Source organism: Globicephala melas, chromosome 10 (genome assembly GCF_963455315.2).
Source record: "Globicephala melas chromosome 10, mGloMel1.2, whole genome shotgun sequence".
Taxonomy (NCBI): Eukaryota; Metazoa; Chordata; class Mammalia; order Artiodactyla; family Delphinidae; genus Globicephala; species Globicephala melas.
In genome coordinates, this window is record NC_083323.1 from 60,067,380 (window position 1) to 60,088,516 (window position 21,137).

A 21,137-nucleotide genomic window follows, 5' to 3' on the forward strand; every position below is an offset into this window, starting at 1 on the left:
TTCTGTGCGAGGGCTTTCTCTAGTTGTGGCAAGCAGGGGCCACTCTTCATCGCGGCGCGCGGGCCTCTCACTATCACGGCCTCTCTTGTTGCGGAGCACAGGCTCCAGACGCGCAGGCTCAGTAGTTGTGGCTCACGGACCTAGTTGCTCCGCGGCATGTGGGATCTTCCCGGACCAGGGCTCGAACCCGTGTCCCCTGCATCAGCAGGCGGACTCTCAACCACTGCGCCACCAGGGAAGCCCTAAGAGTGGTTTTAATTACATTCTAGGGCTGAAATTTTGCCTGCAACGAATTGAGAAGAGAACGAAACGTGAGAAGGTGGAGGCAGTAAATAAAAGCAATTCTTCCAAGGAGTGTTGGTAAACAAGAAGCAGAGAAATGGAGCAGTAATCATAAGAGAATGGGCGGAAAAAAAAAAGAGGATGGGCAGTCTGGGAAGGGCTCTTTAAGATGGGAGAGTTTAAATCATGTTTGTAAACTGATGTGAATAATCCAGTAGAGAGAAAAAATGCTTTTGCTGGAGAAAGAAGGGATAACTGAAGGAGCAAATTTCCTGTGACCAGGAAAAGAGGGGTTCAAGTTTACATGAGGAGACATTGACCCTAGATAGGACAGTTCACTTAGTACAGTGTAGTGGTTGAGAGAATGACCTCTTGTTACCTGAAAACTGGGTTCACCTCTTGGTAGGTGTCAAGCCAAAAGACACAACCAAGCCAAAGAAGAAGGAAGAAGATGGAAGGATTTATTGCTTGCAGCAAGTAAGGAGAACACTGGGAATCTGTCCCAAAGCAGTGTTTCCCTGAACAGCAAAATTGGGGAATTTTTAAGCTAAGCGTACATGCATATTCATGAAGGGGCTTAAGCAGAGGAAAATTCAGCATAGAAGTGGGGCAAAGGTTGACAGAGTCCAGCTTTAGTTGATTGAAGTCATGAGTGTCAGAAAAGGTGAACATCATCATTCCATTCTCCACCTTGGTGGGAGCCTGCAGAACTTATCAGATTGTTATATATACCCCTTGAGGAGGAATTAGGACTCTGTTTTATCCCTGAACTATTGTTTCTTGACAGCTTTTCCTTTGTTCCTGCATTCCCTGAATTCCCTTAAGATTTTTTTTTTTTTGGCTGCGTGGGGTCTTTGTTGCTGCGCGTGGGCTTTCTCTGGTTGCAGAGAGCAGGGGCTATTCTTCGTTGCGGTGCGGTGGTTTCTCTTTGTTGCAGAGCACGGGCTCTAGGCACATGGGCTTCAGTAGTTGTGGTGCACGGGCTTTGTTGCTCTGTGGCATGTGGGATCTTCCCGGACCAGGGATTGAACCCCTATCCCCCGCATTGGCAGGTGGATTCTTAACCCCTGTGCCACCAGGGAAGTCCTCCTTGCAGTTTCTTACTGCACCACATGACAGTACAGCTCACTGGGCCAGAAATGCCCTACTGCTCCAACACTCCTGGAAAACTCCTGGTCTTCAAGACACATCTCAAGCATCCTGTGCTCTGTGAGGCCTCCCCACTCAAGCCTCAGGAGAGGATACTGCCCCAGGACACTGTATGGGTGGCCAACAAAATGAGCTATGGATCTCGGAGCAGTTTCAGAGCAGCAATTTCATCTTTCTCATCCTTTTCCCAGTGCCAGTGTGAGATCCCACCAAATAAAGGCTTATGAAAGAGAAGGAAAAGGAGAGAGACAGGAATGCAGGATCACTGGAAGGGAGGAAGGCCTCAGGACCAAGACATAGAGTCAGGGAAGCTGACTTTATCTCTTTCCTGTGCACACCCCTCCCCACACCAGTCACTGTTCAGAAGCAGTGGATTGGATACCCAGGGAAGGATCCATCCAAACATTTGACAAGTAGGAAAGGCCATGGCGAGGCAGAGCAGACAGGCATCTGATCACCATATTTATGTTTCCATGTACACCGACTCTACATAAACTGCATATTTACACATGAGAACTGGTACAGGCAGGTTGAGGATTTCTGGAACGAGGGCCTTGCTGAACACTCAAGTGGCAGACACTCAGCTGAGGCCTACGAGGGAGAATGGCAGGGCGGAGGACTGGAGAGACGGTCTTCTGGGCAGAGAGGTGGGCAGCCATGTGGACAGCCCTGTGGGAAGGGGTGGGCCTCCTGAGGACGGGCCAGGGAAGCCAGGCGCTGCTGTACACACTCAGCTGTCAGCCGTGCTTCTGGGTCTGCATCCCAGCAGTCCTCCAGGAGTTCTCTCAGGCCACCAGGGTCCTGGGAAGAATGACCAGGAGGCAGGCTTTACCCCAGGATCCTGAGTGGCCCCATGAGTGGTCCCAGGGTTATAAGGTATCTATCATGGCCCTGTTCTCAACACTCTTCTTCTGATTCTTCCTGGAGCCTTCTTCCTCCCCTTCACTGAAATCCAGCCCTTTGCACCTTGTTCCCTATGAGACAGGTTCTCTCCAAAGAGTCCACCTTTTCCTCCGAGGAGCTAATTCAGGTTAATTAATGGCTTACCGTGCTGATGGGAAATTACTCTCCTTCCTCTCAGGCAATCAGGGTCTTCTACAAACAATGCCTGGGCCTTTGTTATCTAACCCAACAGACACTTGTGCAGTGGAAACTTCAGATCAGGTAGCAGAAGAATGGGCTTCCTGTTAGGAAACTATTTTCCTCAGAAACCCTGAAATTTCACTATTAGGCCACTGTTTTAACCCTTTATACTTAGTTCTGGCTTTTATTGGGTCATGGCAGAAACACAGATGTGTAGGACAAAGTGAGGAATTATTGGATTAAATGTTGGGCTCCAGTGTACTAGGAGAGGAGCCATCTTGGGGGCAGAGCTCAGGGCAGAAGCAAAGCCAAGGAGGGCTTCCTGGAGGAAGGAACTGAGGAACAGGGCAAACTGATGATGGAGAGAAGAGAGACGGACAAAGCAAGACTGAGCAAGAGGAAGGTGTGTGTCTCAGGAATGGGCTGTGTGAGACTTACGGTGGAAGGGGATGAACTGAGGTTCAGAGCAAGTTTGCCCTGCTCCAGCTGAACATGAGCCAGGAGGGTGGGAGATGAGAGGGGATAGGAGTAGGTGGGCTGGTCCTGGTGGACAAGTCCTTGAAGCCCGTGCCAGGACTCTGCACGTCCCCAGCCCACCAGCCTGTGGCCTCTTACTGTGGCAAAGCAGCACCAGGTAGATGGGATGTGAGGGCGCCTTCTCTCCTCCACTGCCAAAGTCCACAGCTCACAGGTGGTAGGGGTGCTACCCAGTTCTGCCTCATAGGCCAGTTGGAAGGGTGGTGTTCTGCTGTCTGGGAAGAGGCACAGGGGGTGTCAGCTAACCCGAGGGGGTGCCTTCTTGCGGAACGGCCAAGAGGAAGAAGGGAAGAGCCTCCTGGGTCAGGAGGTAGGTGGGTCTGGAATGGGTGGGTGGGGCATGAGGGGAGTGAGGCCACTGTCACATCCAACCTTACCGGGTCTCAAATCTGGGCAGCGGCTCATGATCTCCCACAGGAGCAGAGCCAGAGAGTAAACATCAGCTCGCCGGAGGGCCGTGCCCCAGTCCTGTAGGTCCAGAGTCTTGTCCAAGAGCTCTGGTGCCATGTACCTCTGGGTGCCAGCCTAGACAGCAAGGCATGGAGGGCCAACAATCATCACCACGGCACTCCTCACCACACAATGGTCCACGCAACAACCCCCCAGCTAGACTCAGCAACATCCCACGTGCTATAGGTGCTGCCGCACTGTTGTCACATCTTCATCAGCACCACCACCAGCATCCTGGGGCTCACCCTTATCCAGAGTACTGACCTCCATGATGGCAGCTGGGCCTCGGGGTTGAGTAGGAGCCCAGGCTGGGGGCTGGGCAAGGCCAGGGAGCACCAAGGCGAGGCCCAGGTCTCCAATGGCGCATGACCCATCGTCCCGAATGAGCACATTCTGGCTGCTCAGATCCCGGTGGGCGATACCTGGTTTATATTGGCCTGTGGGAGAAGCCAGGTTGAAGGGACATGAATCTTCTTCCTCTCTCTTTTTGACCCAATCCTTCCCCTCCAAGCTAAGGGAAAATCAGAAACAGCGGTGTGGCTCCTGACTTCCATGGCTTCCTGCCCCCCAGCTCACCCACCATCCTGCCAGCGTTCCTCATGGAGAAACGCCAGGCCCTGAGCCAGGGACAGTGCCATCCGCAGGGAACTTCCCCAGTCACTGGTGTGCTGGGCCAAGTAGTGGCACAGGGAACCCTGGGGAGAAGCAGAGAGAAGAGAGGGACACACAAAGCTGGAGGTGGCTGATCCACCCCAGGGAGCAGAGATCAATTGATCCCCCTGCATCTCCCCGCAGACTTACACACCGACACACCCAGGGCAAGGCAGCAGGCAGTGGAGGAGTGAGCACGTGCATCAGTTGGATTGACAGGAAAAACAGTAGCTCTAGTTCAAGTGTCCCGAGCACTTACTGCGTGCCAGGCCTCCTGTAGCCCTCACTACAACCCTGGGAGGTAGGTACTCCTGACACTCCTGTTTTACAGATAAGGAGTTTGCTGGAACTCACTGGGCAAGACAGTAGCAGAGCTTGACCCTCAGCAGTCTAACTCCAGCATCACTCACCTTTAGCCACCTCATACTGCCTCACAGGACTTGGGGTAAAGACAGAAACAGAAGAGGCAGAGCGGGTTAGGCGGAGCACCCTCGCGAACCACCTGGCCTGAGGTGTCACCCTGTAGCCGGGCGCGGATGGGGAGAGCCGTTGGGTAGGAGAGCAGCTGGCAGGGAGCAACTGGGAATTGGAGGGAAAGGAACAATAGAGTCCCTCATTCTGCAAACATTACTGAGCACTTTCAGTGTGCCAGGAAAGGTAAACAAACAAACAAAACTAATAAAGCAGTGATTTTCGAGCTAGGCAGTGAGGTACACTGGTCAAAGAAGGGACTTGTCAGAATTCAAGATTTCAGAGGTGAAGGAATTACAGGTGCTGATAAAGTCCCACGTCCTTAGCAGGCCCACAAGGCCAGTGTGGTCTGGCCCCTGCCTACCGATTCCTCTTCATCCTCTCTTACAGTACCTTTATTTATTTATTTTTTCAATATTTACTTATTTGGTTGCACCGGGTCTTAGTTGTGGCAGGTGGGCTCCTTTAGCTGCATCTCGCGGGCTCCTTAGCTGCAGCACGGGACTTCTTACTTGTGGCATGAAAACTTTTATTTGCAGCACACACGTGGGATCTAGTTCCCTGACCAGGGATCAAACCCAGACCCCATGCATTGGGAGTACAGAGTCTTACCCACTGCACCACCAGGGAAGTCCCTCTTGTAGTACCTTTTCTTTCCACACTTAACGCACTTGACATTTTACACATCTTTTTGTGTTTGCTTGATCCATTTCTGCTTCCCTACTACTCTATAAAATCTGGAAAGGCAGGGACTGGGTGTGTTTTTCCTAGCACAGGAAGTGCGACATATAGTTCATAAACATTAGTTGAATGCCTGGAGGTAATTCTTTAACAATGGTTTTCCTTCAGGTTGGGAATACGAATTGTTTTGATTTCTCCCTTTTCTTGTCAATGTAAGTCAAAAACGTTAGCAAGTACTGCTTATAATAATAAAAGGTAAAAACAATACAAATCACTTTTAATGTTCTACAGAAAAGGAAATCTAAACAATAAGAATAAAGCAAAAGAATAAGCGTGGACACAGCACACCCGCCCCGTCACCTTCCCACACACAGGCACACACACACATATGCGCTCCTCAGCACTCACCTTGGGGTGTAGTTCCAGTACCAGCAGGGGCCCACAGGGCAGGGGACCAGGGCTGCCCCTGCTGGCGGTGATCAAGCGGACAATGTGGTCATGCCGTAGGCCCGGCAGCCCGTACAATGCTCTCTCAGCTTGGAACTGGGCCACAGCCCTCAGGCGGAAGGCCTTGATGGCTACCAGCTTGCCTTGCAGCCGCCCGGCCCACACCACTGCGTGACCTCCTTCCCGGATTACCTGGTGAGGACATGGTGCTGGGTGTGGGCCCCAGCTAGGAGCAGAGCCAGGCTTCCTCCCCAGCACACCCTCCGAGAGCGCCCAGAGGAGCCCGCCGCCCACCCTCCCCGGGCACCTGGGAGAAGCACAGCTCGGGCAGCTCCGGCAGCTCGGCACTCCAGTCCCTGCCTGAGTGTGGCTCCGGCTCCGGCTCTGGCCCTGGCTCTGGCCCACCGTGCACTGGGCAGGCCTTCCGTTGTAGCAGGGCTGAGGCAGAGAAGAGCCTTAGGGCCGGGGTGCATGGGTATGGAGACTGGGAAGGGGGCTTTGTGGGAAGTGATGGGGGTCAGGGCGCTGGGACAGTGTGTTGGGGTCACAAGGGAGGGGTGGGGCAGATTAGTACCCAAGATGATGTTGCTCAGCAGCAGCAGGAGAAGGAGCAGCCCCAGCAGCACCAGTGCCGTCCAGATGGACTCGCCTGGACGTTAAAGCAAGAACGCGGGCTGGATGAGCCCTGCCCCAAATCGTGCTCTCTGCTCCTCTCCCGCTCCTCAGAGAAGTTGCTTCTCCACCCGCCCTCACCCTGGTCACAAGCCCCTTTATCTCCCAGTCACCAGGGCAACCAACTTCTCAAGGCCAGGAGGAGGAACGCTTGGGATGGGGGGTAGGGTGAGAATTGGCCCTGGTTCTACCTCTCATTCTAACCTGGGCTCCAGCCCCCACCTGGCTCCAGCATCCTGGGTGGCTACCTGGGATGGCCTTGGGACCCTGGGAACCAGGTGTCCCAGGGCTCCCCAGACGAGGCAGATGGCTGTAATTGGCATTGCAGAAGTCAGTGCCACAGGAGCAGGTGAAGAGAGTAAAGCTGGGACTAGGATGGGCTCGGGGGCTCGGATCACAGTGGGGGGACTCACAGCCTGGCTCATCACTGTCTCGGCATCCTGATGGGATGGGATTGGGAGAAGAGGAGAGAAAGGGGGCGAGAGAGAGAGAGAGAGAGAGAGAGAAAGAGAGAAAGAAAGAGAGAGAAAGAGTGTACGAGTGAGCATAACGGGGTCTGGGAACACGGAGGGGGTCCCTTCTCTATCAGAGGCGTCCCTTCCATCTCTTACGGGCTTTTCTTTCCCTCCACACATTCCCTTTCTACTCCTCTCCTCAGCTGCCACCCCCGCCCCCCGCAGGATGTGCCTCTCTCCCCCACTGGCTATCGCCTGCCATGTGCTGTGCCACTCACCTTGCATCTCCACCTGTGCCTGGTCTTGGGTCAGGTTCCAGATCCCAAAGCAGCAGCGGCTGTAGAGGCAGCGGATAACCCTGGGGGGCCCTGGTCCTGCATCTAGCAGCTTCCCCAGATTCTTGGTGCTTCCCCGCACTCCAGGGGCCTCAAAGAACACACAGGTCCGCCTGCCTGGGGGTGCTGCGGCCCAGGGTAAGGAGAGGGGAGGGTTCGAGATGGGAGTGAATGCAGGGGCAAAAACAGCAGCCAAAGAGAGACAAAACATGTTTTATATCCCAGGGCCAGCCTCGTAAAGCCACAGGAGGAAACAGGGTCAGCAGAGGCCTGGAACCTGACCCCCACCAAGGGGACCCATAGCTGTACCCATCACCTTCACTTGCCCACCCCATCACCACTCTTCCAAAGGCGTGGCTGCTGCCTCAAGTGCCCCCTCCTTTAATGGGTAGGTGGAAGGACCCTGCTCCTCCCTGTAGACACTTACCTTGCACAGCTGTGGGAAGCAGTGCCCAAAGCCCCAGAATCCCCAGCATCTTGCAGTGGGAGGTGGGGAGCATGAGCCAACACAGCTGCCCCTGGCCAGAGCTTCCTTCAGATGCGGGCACCGTGGGGCTTCTGATCCTTCAGTCCCCAACTCCGCCCCCTCCCTCTTCCCAGTCTCTGTGGGGGAGACGGCTGCTGAGGGGGAGAGGATGGGTGTGGGGAGAAGCAGGGAGAGAGAGGGAGCAGCAGAGAACCAATCTCACGTCTTCCTCTCTTCAGCCACCTCCTCTTTCCTCTGTAAAGTGGGAGGAGGGCGCCTTAGTGGTCCCGCTGAGAACCCAGCAATGCCTAATTTCAAACCTCTGCCCTTTGCTGACCCTAGGACAAAATGCTGGATCCTGTCAGCCCTTCCCAGGCTGGAAACCAAAGAGAGGTCAAGTGCTCAGACCCATTCAGCTGTGCCCAAGAGCCTTTCTAGCCCTTATTTTCCGGGCTCAGATCTGCAGTTCCCTGGGCACAAAGAGGCTTCACAGCCTATACTAGAGTTGACCTCATTTTCCAAACTCAAGAGTCAGAAAAGCGGTTGTATAAAATTACTCAGAGTTTTTAAAAAATCACATTGAAAATAGGTATGTTGGTAAATTTTATGTCATCAAAATTTTTTGTTTTGCGATACGCGGGCCTCTCACTGTCGTGGCCTCTCCCGTTGTGGAGCACAGACTCCGGACCCGCAGGCTCAGCGGCCATGGCTCACGGGCCCAGCCGCTTCACGGCATGTGGGATCTTCCCGGACCGGGGCACGAACCCACGTCCCCTGCATTGGCAGGCGGACTCTCAACCACTGTGCCCCCAGGGAAGCCCTGTCATCAAAATTTTTTAAAAATCACATTGAGTCACACACTAAACACATCACCATTATTGAAAAGGTAACAAACTTTTATTGACCACCTACGTGCTAGGGCACAGCTAGGGCTCTGAATTTTACAATCATCTCATCTAATTCTCCCATTGAGCTAGTTATCATTATTTTCACTTTATAGGTAAGAAAGCTGAATTTAGGTAACTTGCCCAAGGTCACTCTGCTAGGAAATAGCACAGCTAGGATTTGGACCTTGTTAAGTCTGACTCTAAAGCCCAGGCCCTGTTCTTTGCACTTATGCCATGATGCCGGAAAGAAAATACAGATTGAGAAAATGTGCATCAATACCTGTGAGCAGGCCACTAACTAGAAAAAGATACAGTTCAAACTATCACCACCAGAGGTCAGCAGACATAGGAGAAACTCGGGGACATAGTGAGGGGGCAGATAGGGCATCCTCTGATGACTAATATCCATAGTACATCTCCAATATCTATTAAGCTGCACAAACTGTAAAATGTGGAGAGAGGGCACAGGCTATGTAGAGGGAATGTCAGCATGGAGATGTAAGGAGAGAGGTCTATAGCTTGTGCTGCAGTCGAGAGACAGGAGGTGTCCAACTCCACCAGATTACTGATCAGAGTAAGGGAAACTACAGAGCAGCTGCCTCCCATAAGAATTAGAGCCAGAGGAGACTGGTTCCGTTTTCCTAACCTTCTGTTCCCCTGGTGGCTGCCTGGAAACCCTTTCTGGGGATGGTCTGGCTTAGATCAGGGCTGAGGGCCTGAGTACTCTTTGATTCTGGAGGCTTTCTCCCAGGGAGGCTGCATGAGAGGGTGAAAGCTCCAGTAGTGTGAAGCAGCAGCTAGAGGAATGACCAGGGCTTAGAGGCTGCTGGATAGCTGCCCATCCCCTCCTGGGTCCTTTTGGGAGTCCAGTGAGGTGGAATGTTGTACTTAGTTACAACTATCTTCCTTCACCAGCTCCCAGATCAGTAAGTCTGGGACTGAGGGGAGGAGTTGAAGGTAAAATAGTTTCTTGTGTCAGGAGTGTCTTAGGAGACTCTCCTCCAGAGGAGAGCAAGGTAAGGATCAGGCAGGAAGGCAGAGTCTCCTCACCCAAAGCCTTGGATAACTACTCTCAAGACAGAAACGTTCCAGTCAGGTTTACAGGAACTGGCAGTCAGAGTTTAAAGTTGAGGTGGTGAGAGAAGGGGTAAGGATTTGAGAGCTGGGGGATTAGGAAGGTCCTGAGAGAGAACTTCAGCATAGAAGAAAGGCTTCCTGGATTCCATATACACAAAGCTCTTCATTAGGATCCCCTGATTAAAGTCTGCAGTGGCCCAATAATTTGCCTTTGACCCCACTGATGACAAGGCTAAAGTGAGTTGTTTATTCAATTTATAAAATATTAGGTCCTAGTCTTAAAAAGGTGTTCCATTAAGTGCTGGACCTACAAAGGTACATGTGATTCCTGCCCTCCAGGAACTCATAGTCTAGAAAGGCAGGAAAATATATCAATAAGCAACCAGAAAACTGTGTCAAGCTAGGGGTATGAACAAGGAGCTATACAAGCAGAAAGATCAAACAAGCTAATTCTGTTCAGGGAATAGAAGACAAGGGAAGAAAAGTGCCCAGAGGTTTCACAGCAAAAGCGATATTTAAATTGTCTCAAGGTAAACACACTGAAAATAAAAGGAGGCTGATTATTACAGACCAAGGGAACAGCAAAAATAAAGGCAGCAAGAATAAAGGTATGAACATAAAGTGTGTATGGTGGTGTGTTGGGGTCAGGGGAGATTGAGCAGGAAAAAGGGGTATGAGATACGAAGCAGAAAATCGTGACTAGAGATAGACTGGGACCAGAGTGGAAAGTGTAGACTTTTCCTGAAAGCAAAGGATTTTACGCAGGGGTCTGGTGGCAAAGTGGAAGATGGATGACTGAGGCTCAGGGAGACTTGAAGAAGGGAGATCACTTACAAGACCTAAGCAGTAGCAAGGGTGAGTACTAGGACAATGGAAATTTAAAAAAAAAGAGGGAGGGAATTCCCTGGAGGTCCAGTGGTTAGGACTCCACGCTTCCACTGCAGGGGGCCCCAGGTGTGATCCCTGGTCAAGAAACTAAGATCCTGCAAGCCGCTCGGCGAGACCAAAAAAAAAAATCCACAACCCCAACCCCCCAAAAAATAGATAAATAAAAGAGGGAAATAATTGAGATACACTGTATTTATTTATTTATTTATTTATTTTGGGCTGCGTGTGGGCTTTTCTCTAGTTGCGGCGACCGAGGGCTACTTTTCATTGCAGTGCACGGTCTTATTGCAGTGGCTTCTCTTGTTGCAGAGCACGGGCTCTAGGCGCGTGGGCTTCAGTAGTTGCGGCTCGCGGGCTCTACAGCGCAGGCTCAGCAGTTGTGATGCTCGGGCTCAGCTGCCCCACGGCATGTGGGATCTTCCCGGACCAGGGCTCGAACCTGTGTCCCCTGAATTGGCAGGCAGATTTTTAACCACTGCGCCACCAGGGAAGTACCGAGATACACAGTATTGCTAATTGACAGGATTGGTAATCAAATGAATGTTGGTAGATGAAAGGCAGAATTAAAAGATGATTCTGAGGGGAATGGGGGAATTCCCTCGTGGTTCAGTGGTTAAGAATCCACCTTCCAATGCAAGGGACACGGGTTCGATCCCTGGTGGGGAACCAAGATCCCACATACTGCGGGGCAACTAAGACTGGATGCTGCAACTACTGAGCGCGCAAGCTCTGGAACCCTTGCGCCACAACTAGAAAGAAGCCCGCGAGTGCTGCAACGAAAGATCCCGATGCCGCAACTAAGACCCGATGCAGCCAAATAAATATTTTAAAAAAGAGATGATTCTGAGGTTTCAAGCATAAGTGATCAAGGAGTAGTAATATTGTTAAGTGAGGTGAGGAACACAAAGGATTGTTTTTCTTTCTTACATGTAGTTTGAGTTATCTGTGGGACATCCAGATGGAAATGTCCACTAAGCAGGCTGCCAGGATGAGAAAAAAGTGAGGCATTTTGATTTGGGAGTCATCAAAATGTATGTAATAGATAAAGAATGGATGCAACTTGTTTAGGGGTGAAGAGTAAGGAAAGGACCCAGGATGGGGAACAGCAGTGTTTCAGGGACAGAGGAAGAAGTGGCTATGAAGGAGACTAAAACAAATAGAAAGGTTAAAGGAAAACCAGAAGTGCCTCAGTTTCACACTCAGTGGGAAGAAAGCACTAAGACACACACTGTTGCAAAGAGGTCTAAGAGGCTAAGGACTGAAAGACCACGTGAGCAGGCAACCAGGGCGCTGGTATTGATAAGAAAAAATTTGGTAAACAATAGGTGCTTAACAAAGTGGACTGAGAGGTGAATAAAAGAGAAAAATTAAATGTAAACTACTTTCACTAACTTTGGAAATGTTAAGAATCAGATCAGCAGCTTGAAGAGGAAGCACAGGTTTTTCAAAATGGGGGGTGGGGGGCAGGGAGGCAGATTTTAACATGTTTATAGGCTGATAAAAGGGGACCCAGGAGAGACTGAAGATAAAAGGAGAAAATACTATCGAAACAAAGAAAAGAAGTTAAAGAAAACAAGGTTGAGAGCACAAGTGGCAGGGTTGGCCTTGCAAAGGAAAAATATTTCTCTCAGAAGAGAGAAGGGGGTAAACTGGCACTGGTGAGTACCTACATGTTTGTTAGACAGAAGAGAGGGAAAGTCTGAGGAAATTGATGCTTCTGTTTCATGAAACAGGAAGCAAATCACCTGCTGAAAACTGGGGTCAGGATTGGGAAATTTGCAATTAATGGTATGTCTCACTCACCAGACTATGAAGTACTTGTTAACGGGGCTTGTCTTATTTCATTTTTTATCCTCAACCTAGCACACAGTAAGGGCTCAATAAATGTTTACTGACTGAATAGCTGGCACAACTATTAAAGGCCCACTTATGGCTCCAAAGCCAAAAAATAAACACTCCCCCCCAAAAAAACCTCCAATGAAGTCAAATATTAAAATGTTATATTGCTAATGGCTACATAAGGAAATCAACTGGCTGGCTGATTGACAAAACTGACATAGGGAATCAAATGACCAAAAATAATCAAGAATGCTGGTGGCTATATATAAACAAGCAACCAAGGATTCTTAGATAGGTAGGAAGGGAAGTAAAGGTATAGGCTGATGGGAAATGGGAAAGGCTGTCAAAATAACTTCAATTTCAGTTTCAAGGGGCCATGATCCAGATTCAATCATTTGAGACACAGGTTGGTATTAACTAAACGTAAAATATGTTGGAGCTAGATCTTGGTTTCTAAATACCATTCTCCAATAAAAAGCACAAAGGCTCCTTGGAGAAATGGCTGATCTAGGGCTGGGGCAGGGAAAATACAATATGAGCCTGAAGCATCTTGTGTATCAGAAAGAAAGAAAGTGCTCAAAAAAATAAATGGATGTAGCCATATCAAGGGGACACAGAAGTCAACTTGAAAGCACTCCCAATGTCCAAAGCTGGGACAATTCCATCAAAATAGTGTATAATTGGATTATAACCACCCGCCTATAAAATAAATATACATGAGTACATGCTAGTTTAAATTAATGGAGAAGAGACAGTTTCCTCACAGAAGCTTAATTCCCACCAACCCCATTAACGGTGGCCTAGACTTACTTGCAAAGAATAGGGAAAGAGAAACAGTGGAGAAACCAAGCAAACACTACCTAAACCAGGTGTTGAAGGTTTTACCATCAGTAATGTCAGGTGGTTATCACATACTCCTTGATAGGATGTGATGAGAAGGGCATTTCACCTGTGCACGTATTTTTTTAAAAAACCCTGTAAGCTCAGTCTAATAATGAGAAAAAAATCAGACAAATTCAGACTGGGGGATATTCTACAGAACATGGCCAATACTCCCAAAGCCTGTCAAGGTCATGAAGAACAAGAGAAGACTAAGAAACTGTCACAGAGAAGACTAGGGAGACATATCAACTAAACGCAATGTGGTATCCTGCAATAGACCCTGGAACAGAAAAAGGCCAACAATGGATGAAGCCCATAAAGCCTGAGATTTAGCTAAAGTAATGTACCAGTGTCAGTTTCTTAATTTTGACAATGTACCATGACAATGTTAACAATGGAGAAAACTCGGGAAGGGGCATATAGAAACCCTCTGTACCATCTTTGCAACTTTCCTTTGAACTTAAAAGTATTTCGAATAAAAAGCTAAATAAAAAAAAAGTTGGGCCTGCCCCTGTTCCTCTAGGTCCTCCACATTTCTATGTAGTCGTGGCACACTGATTTGGTCATGAAACTCTTTACCCGGGAGTTAAGTGTTGGACAACTGCACTGATTAACATGTATGTAACAACAGTGTAGCTGGAAACCTTTGTTGGGTTTAGTATATGAAGTTATAACCATATTCTCCCCATTCCCAACCCTCTCAACACACCAGAGACATGGCTTTTTATTAAAAAAACTTTTTTTAATTGGTTTACAAAGGAGCTACAGACTACATTGAACTAATCTTTGTACAAAAAGGAAAAAAAAAAAAAAAAAAGCCCCAAAACACCCAGAGACAAAAGGTAGGGGGAGAGACAAGAAAGGAAGATACAAAAGAGCAGGAAGAAATTAAGACAAGAGATTAGCATCATACATACACAAGATCAAGGAGAAAAAAGAGCAAGAGAGATGAGAGAGCATTTAAAAGTTATTTCCCCACACAGCCCCGGTGATAATCGGATTGGAACCAACAACAAACACAGCATGAGATTATTAAGAGATTTAAAAAAGGCAACAGTGGTATGGAGACTGGTTATTGACAGTGTTAAGAGAGAGAAATAAACTTGTTTTAGGCACCAGAGACTGGAGCACTGCCCCTCCCTCCCAGAGGAGGAGAGACTCGGGAAGAGGAAGCAGGCCCTGGAGCAGCTGCCATTGGTGTGTGTAGACGTGGTCTCCTCAGGTCAACCTCAGCATGTTTTCCCAAAATCTTTGTGCCCTAGACTCTAGGTGAAAGCTATGGGATGCCACTGGGAGAAAGCAGTGATCAGAAATATGAAGACTTGCCCTTGTGCACACTGTTCAAGAGCAGCTGCTGGGAAAGTGGGGGTCTGGGTAGAGAATCCCATTCCTCTGTGGAGAAGGCACAGTGTAATTCCTGAAGGTGAGAAAGAGGAAAACACACACCCCAGGAGAGGTATCAACAAGGTCCTCACCACAGGCAGCCTCAGCCCCTTATGTTATGCTTTTTTTCGGATACTGAAGGGAGCTGAGGGACAATCACCATGCCTCTTCTTGCTCAGCAGGGACATGGAAGGCTGGGGTTGTTTGATAATGAGGAAAGGAGAAAATGGGACAAAATACTCATTTCCCTCAAATGAACATTGGGGAGGAAATCTTTTTGGGTTCGGGGAAGTCAAACTAGAGAAGACCTAGGAGGGGAATAAAGCCAGGGACTCCCATTTTTTTCCCTTTCCCAGACTCCAATCTAAGGCAAGTGAGCTAAATCTGGAAGAGGGAGTAGGAATTTAAGCTTAAGGCTGCTTCATGTCCTCCTGGGGGCTGGTGTTTAGGGAAGGCAGACAAAGAAAAGAAACAGGTCAACCTCAAAGCTGGTCTGCTCATCCTCCTAGATGAGGTCTGTACCCCAGGAGTAGAGCCAAGAGAGGCACCACAGAGCACACAGGCTCCTAAACAAAAGTAATAACCTACCCATACTTTATCAGCAGTTTTCAAAAGCAATGTCTTCCGGGATTGGAGAAGTGCCATATCCTCCTCCCTTTCCCCAAAGCTACTGCTGCCACCTTTCATCCTTGCACATAAGTTACTGGCTCTCTTCTAAGGGAGATGAAACTCTGAGATTTCACATTTCTCCTCCCAACTCCAAGAGGCTACTCAGCTTTGAATAGGGGAAAGGAGAGTTATGCAAAGGGCCCCTCACTTGAGGCAGCTAGACTATCCTCATTTCCTTGGTACCTGGATCAGAACTCCTTTGATCTGATCCCAAGGTCCAAAAGGCATCAGGGTACTTACAATTGAATGAAAACTTTAAGTAACTAGCACCAGGGCTCCCCCAAAGCACAAAAGGGGCCTGATTAATACCCTCAGAAGAACCCCTCAAAAGGTATATAAATTTATTGCGTCCTAGCAAAGATCTGCAGCTTCCAGTATTCACACAATGTGAAGATATTAACAATACAAAATATATTCTGAAGTCAAACATCTGCAGTTCATAGTGCTTTCTCAGATTTGTTAAAAAAATACAATGCTTAGTTTCCTATATAGGATATACAAAAGCAAAAAATATATATATGTATATAGTAGAAATAAAATCAATCAGCCATAGTAATTTACAGCCTTTGTCTCTAACCCTCCCCCAATCATAATCTTTACCCCACACTTCAGTCTATACTTTCTGGGATCAAGAGTTCTATCTATTCTGAACTCTGAGAAATGTCTGTTAAATTGCATTCTGCATAGCACCCACAAACAGGGTGCCAGTTGGGAAGTCCCTGAAGGAAGATGGTGTGGGCTGTTACTGCTCTGGGTAAAAAGTCAGACAGTCAAATGATAAGCAGATAAATGTGACTGGGCAACCTGAACGGACAAGGGAATAATATTACCAGTCCTCTGGGCACCCCGCACCCCACAAGATTTGGTCATTAAAAGGTTAAATAAAAAAGCAACTCTTGAAAAAAATTTAGAATCAATAGCCTGTCAGTTACATTAATTTCTTCTGGCAAAAAGTTCAGGGAAAGGGACTTTCATCAATAAACTCCTGACTCAAGGAATGTGGGCTCCTAACTTCCTGTGGAAAAGACTGAGTGACTTACTGCTGCTGGGAGACAAAAGCAGAAGCTGCTTCAGTTTTAGGGCCAAACAAGATACTGGATCTGGAGCTTCCTTGGTGAGAAGGAAATAGGGCAAGTGGAAAGAACTGGATATAAATTCACTCGTGCTAATGAATGGAGTTGAGGGTAAACCAGCATTCCATTCCAGAGAAAAACATCATCAAATAACCTTCTAAAAGCTTGTAGGCTTCAGCATCATTAAGCTAGTTTATATCTAATAACTTCATACTGGGGAAGATTCCATTCCTTGAAATGCTCTAGCAAAATACTACACACTTCAGTGAGTTATCCTGCCCCTTTTCTCCAGAAGATGCCTATGAACATGATTACAGACATAAAATAACAGGTTCTGAGTTCTGCCTTTCAGAGGGAACAAAGGGTGCGATAAGTGGCTGGGCATGGATAACTTCTACTTCTGGGCATGGATAACTGCTACAGTATTAATAGAATTTGATCTGGGGAAAAGTTCCTTGCAATACTTCCTGTGTTAAAAACAGTATTAAGTCTGCAGAGAAAGGACCAAATGAAGTAAACTTTTGTTTAGAATGTTAAGTTATTGTATTTCAGGTTAAACAACAACACAAACTTACCCAAACCCTAATTCGGATAGATTTTATATAAAATATATAGTAGAATTATAGCATCATCTATTTGTAGTCAAGGTAAATAGATTCATGAAAGGAACTAGGACTCTGCTATAAATCCAGATGTTGGTTTCACTTTCAAACACAAAAATAGTTTCTTCTTTTAAAAGTGCAGTAGAATATCCCCCATTCATAATTGTAACTAATTTAGCAAAAGCAAAGAAATGACCTCAGGAACATACCCAGGTTTTAAGATAGATTTCTAGGTAATGGGCCTGAAAGGCATTTGATCTGAATTTATTTTCCAACAATTTCAAATATTAATTTCTCATCTGTGTGTAGATATATACAGGCACAAACACACATTCACACACAGTCATACACAAACACTTCACTTTCTATCAGATTAGGGTAATTTTTTATTGCAGGTCTCTTATAGTATTGGCTAACAGAAAACCTATCCCCAACCTAACAGATTACACACATACACACAGCCATTTCCACACTTCCTCACAGTGAAAAGCTCTCTGACAAGATACCAGAAGGTCGAGAGAGACAATGTTTTAATGGCTGGGCCTTGAGGACAACTCTGGTTGCATTTAAATCTCAGTGCCAAATGCACTAAGAGTTCCCTGCCGCTATAATTTTTGGATCAGTCTCTTCAGCAATCAGGCCACGGAGAAAGCAGGATGTTTTTTCCTGATCTCTCCTATAAACCACAGTGGTAAGACAAGATTTCTTTTTGTTCTGGGCTATCATTCCCATGATCGTGTGTGCTTCCTTTCCCCTTAGGAACCACCCAAGGAAGAGTTAAGGGAAAAGATCAAAGAACCACTGCCTTGCCACTGGTCCATGCTCTGGAGTTTTGCAGAATGGAAACCCAGAACAGGTTCATTGGCTGATGCTCCTTAATAACATAATGGGAAAGAAACTACTGGGGATGTTCAAAAGAGGAAGTGTATTTCCTTTCAGAATGTGAACTCAGAAGCCCACACATCAAAGCTGAGAGCTACCTTGGAAGACAGTTGTACAAAGGTCCAAATAATCCACTAACTCCTGAACTGGACTACTTGAGTCACTTCCGCTTCTGAGCACATCATTTTCCTATTGAAAGCCCCTACCTATTATTTGACCATCTTTTCACAGTTTATATAAACTGATCCCAGATTATAACCTTCAAAGGGTCTCTTGTACAATTTCGTAGAAGGACTTCTGATTCTTGATGCTTAGAGCAGCTAATGAAGAGAGAGGTGCCTTTGACTCTCCAGCGCCAAGAGGGTGCCTGCGTCAGTAGTATTTTGAACACTCTCTTCACAGCTACCTCAAGCATTTGCCTGAGCTTCAAGGCTACTCTATTCTGCTGCTGGGACTAGGGACTTTAAAAGAACGACAGAAGTGCCTCATCCAGGGACCACTACCAAAAACAAAGCATGAAGTGATCAGGTAAGAGAAGGGGAGACAGAAATGGTTGAGTCAAGGAAGGAGTGCAAGAAGCTGATCCCAAATTAAAAGACAAAATTAAGAAAGGAAAACATTATGTATGTATATATAAACTAAAAGCAGAGCATATAAATGCTTAATCTGGTGGGAAGCCAAGACAACATCTATAGAAAATCTTGATGTGTCACAACAAGGCTCAGCCATAAGGAAATAAGGCAATATAAAAAAAAAATGACCAAGTTATTTTGGTCACAGAATGGTCTCCTTCCTCCTCCCAGCCAACCCCTGCAAATGCATCTCTATATATCTTTTATATATATATATATATATATAATATAGAATCTGCTTTTTGTTAAAAAGTATTTCAATGATCATATATATTTATCAAGGCATGATGGCTTTAGGAAAGGGGGGATCCATCATGGGGGAGCTGAGAAGGGAAATGCAGGAAGTGGAGACTGGGGTAAGAAGTGTTAAGAAACTGTTTGGGGTCAAACAAATGCTCATCAAAGGGTGGCACCAACAGAATTTTCACTAATGTTTCCCACTTCAAGGAGGTACTGATGATACAGGTGGATGCCAGGACCCCATCTCTTCTCTTGTATCCCTCCCCCAATTCTTCCCACCACCATGCATTTTTAATGCCTCACGGCTCTCTCTCTCCCACATGTCTCTTGGACCCATGCTACCTTGCATCCCAGGGTTGATGGGTATGGCCCATATGTCTCTGGCCCCGGGTGCCTGATCTCAGAAGCCATTGCCACTGATATTAATGGACTGCAGATCTGCCACCTGCATGACGTTGATGCCACTGTTGGCAAGACGGGCAATACCCTCTGGACAGATGGCCTCCATGGCTACCATGTTGGTGGTGATGAGGGCCGAAGGGGTGGAAGTGCCGCTGCCTTCTGAACCTGCCCCACTGTCCAGGGGCAAAGTGCCCACACTTAGGGCTACACCTGGGCCTCCCTTCTTATTCTGATGGGTCTTAATATGCTTTGACAGGTGGTCACTCCTCATGAAGCGCTTGGGACACTCAGGGCAGGCAAATTTCTTCTCACCTAGGTAAAGGAAGAGAAAGAAGATGAGAAACTCACATCTCAGGAAGCCTTGTCCAATTCACTGCTTTCAAACTATATAAGGCAGAATAAAGCTAGTCCTAGAAGGTGATTACAAACAAGAAAAACCTGGTGACTATCTTTTGCCTTTTGGGGGAACAAAAAATAAGTAAAGGCTGGGGAATACTCAGAAAGGAAGGAGTATAGCAGAAAAGTAAGGCAGGACCTTCAAAATCCCACTCAAAAGCTAGCTCCTTCCTTCTTAAGGGTTTTCCAGATTAACTCCAATTCCATTCATGATCCATACAATCAGTTTCAAACATAAGTTGCTCAGAAATTTTAGTTATTTCATAGATATATTTTGTGTCTTTTTCTTTTTTTGACTTGAAATGTTAGAAATTTCTTTATTATTACTCATTAAGCATCAGCTTAATACTGCGGAAATTTCAAATCGCCCCCCAACCCCAAATTCTTGATAAAGAGCTCTTTTAGTAAAGACACGCTCTCTTCTCTCCTCTGTATAAAACTTTACAAAATAAAGGCAAAGAACTGTGTACATCTTGCTGTAAATGCTGCCCATAGCTGTGGAGACAGTGTCTTCCCAAGGCACCCTTTACTGTCCAGGTCCTGAAAGACTCTTGTTCATGAACTGTCTCTTTGCAAAGCAAGTCCACCACTTGCTATGTTTATCTTCCTGAGGGTCAAAAACTTTCTCACAAAGTCTCAGTCCAGTCTCTTGCCTCAGCTGTTGTAAGCAGGCCCTCATCACTTCATCTTCCTGTTTGTTTGCAGGTTTGGCGTAAATTGCATTAAGTGGAAAACCAGGCTCTCCAGGAATGGGAAAATTAGTGATTCCCAGCGTATACATTTCTTTCTCGCCTTGGCTTTTAGAATTGCAATTTTCTGAGTTTCTTTAGACACTGAGAAATGTAAAGAGTTATATATATCAAGATCCTATCAGCTTCATTCTTAATTTCATAGTTTTTGAAGAAGACATTGGCCTTGAAGTAACAGATAGCTTCATCCACAATATCTGTATCTTTTGTCTCTCTAGGAGTGGGTCCTTTGAAGTGACTTCTGATAGGCAACAGTGCCATGATTCCAATGAATGTGGTGTCAGGGTCCATGGGGGAAGAGTGGTAAGCCGGCATCTTGGAGGCACCCAGGTTTCAACCCCAATGAGGAGGATCGGGTTTAGAGCATGGTGCTATTTTGTGTCTTTTTATTCTGGTCTATTACTACCTCTCCCTTCCCCAAGTTCCTGCTCACCTGTGTGTGTGCGTTTGTGCCTCTGTAACTCATCCGAACGTGTGAAGCGCTTCCCACAGTATGACCAGGTACACATGAATGGCCTCTCGCCTGTATGCCAGCGCAAGTGTGCCCGTAGGTGTGAGGTCTTGCCATATACTTTGCCACAGCCTTGCATATGGCAAATGTGCTGTTTCTTCTTGCCAGGATCCCCAGAGCCCCTGGAAGCGAGAACACAACTATTCATCATTCATTCTAGAGACAAAAATGAAAGAATCACAAAGTATACATCATAATTACTGGATCCACTCAAAACTAATCCAAACTTTTATTTAAAAAAAAAAAAAGCCCTCTCTTTAGTATCAAAAGATAAATCTTTAGTTGACTCGATGTTTGATGTTTGAAGAGATAATCATTCTCAAGGTGACTTGTGAAATGTGAGAGG

At 47.1% G+C, this 21,137-nt stretch overlaps 2 protein-coding genes and 1 pseudogene across 4 annotated transcripts in view; all 3 read right to left on the reverse strand.

The window, feature by feature from the left end:
- Window positions 1–742: 742 nt before the first annotated feature.
- On the reverse strand, window positions 743–7,770 carry AMHR2 (anti-Mullerian hormone receptor type 2). Of its 3 annotated transcripts, XM_030866855.2 has the most exons (11): window positions 7,641–7,770; window positions 7,157–7,339; window positions 6,672–6,863; window positions 6,326–6,400; window positions 6,059–6,189; window positions 5,713–5,943; window positions 4,082–4,196; window positions 3,766–3,938; window positions 3,429–3,576; window positions 3,130–3,266; window positions 743–2,232 (listed from the first exon to the last, which is right to left on the reverse strand). In XM_030866855.2, exons 1-11 carry the CDS (start codon window positions 7,711–7,713, stop codon window positions 2,023–2,025), a joined length of 1,668 nt encoding a protein of 555 aa, XP_030722715.1. In that variant the 5' UTR covers window positions 7,714–7,770; the 3' UTR covers window positions 743–2,022. The 3 variants fall into 3 exon arrangements, with proteins under 3 accessions (XP_030722715.1, XP_060162064.1, XP_060162065.1); XM_060306081.1 differs by lacking the exon at window positions 6,672–6,863; XM_060306082.1 differs by lacking the exon at window positions 743–2,232 and having other exon boundaries at window positions 3,024–3,262.
- A 6,237-nt stretch (window positions 7,771–14,007) lies between these two features.
- Window positions 14,008–21,137, reverse strand: part of SP1 (Sp1 transcription factor) — a 44,385-nt gene continuing 37,255 nt past the window's right edge. The window contains exons 5-6 of the mRNA XM_030866859.3: window positions 20,714–20,913; window positions 14,008–19,447 (exon numbers count right to left, since the gene is read on the reverse strand). Of these exons, the coding sequence (XP_030722719.1) occupies window positions 19,134–19,447; window positions 20,714–20,913 (514 nt within the window). The 3' untranslated portion in view covers window positions 14,008–19,133. The remainder of the gene's footprint in view (window positions 19,448–20,713; window positions 20,914–21,137) is intronic.
- LOC115858684 (actin-related protein 2/3 complex subunit 3 pseudogene) lies at window positions 20,058–20,662 on the reverse strand (annotated as a pseudogene).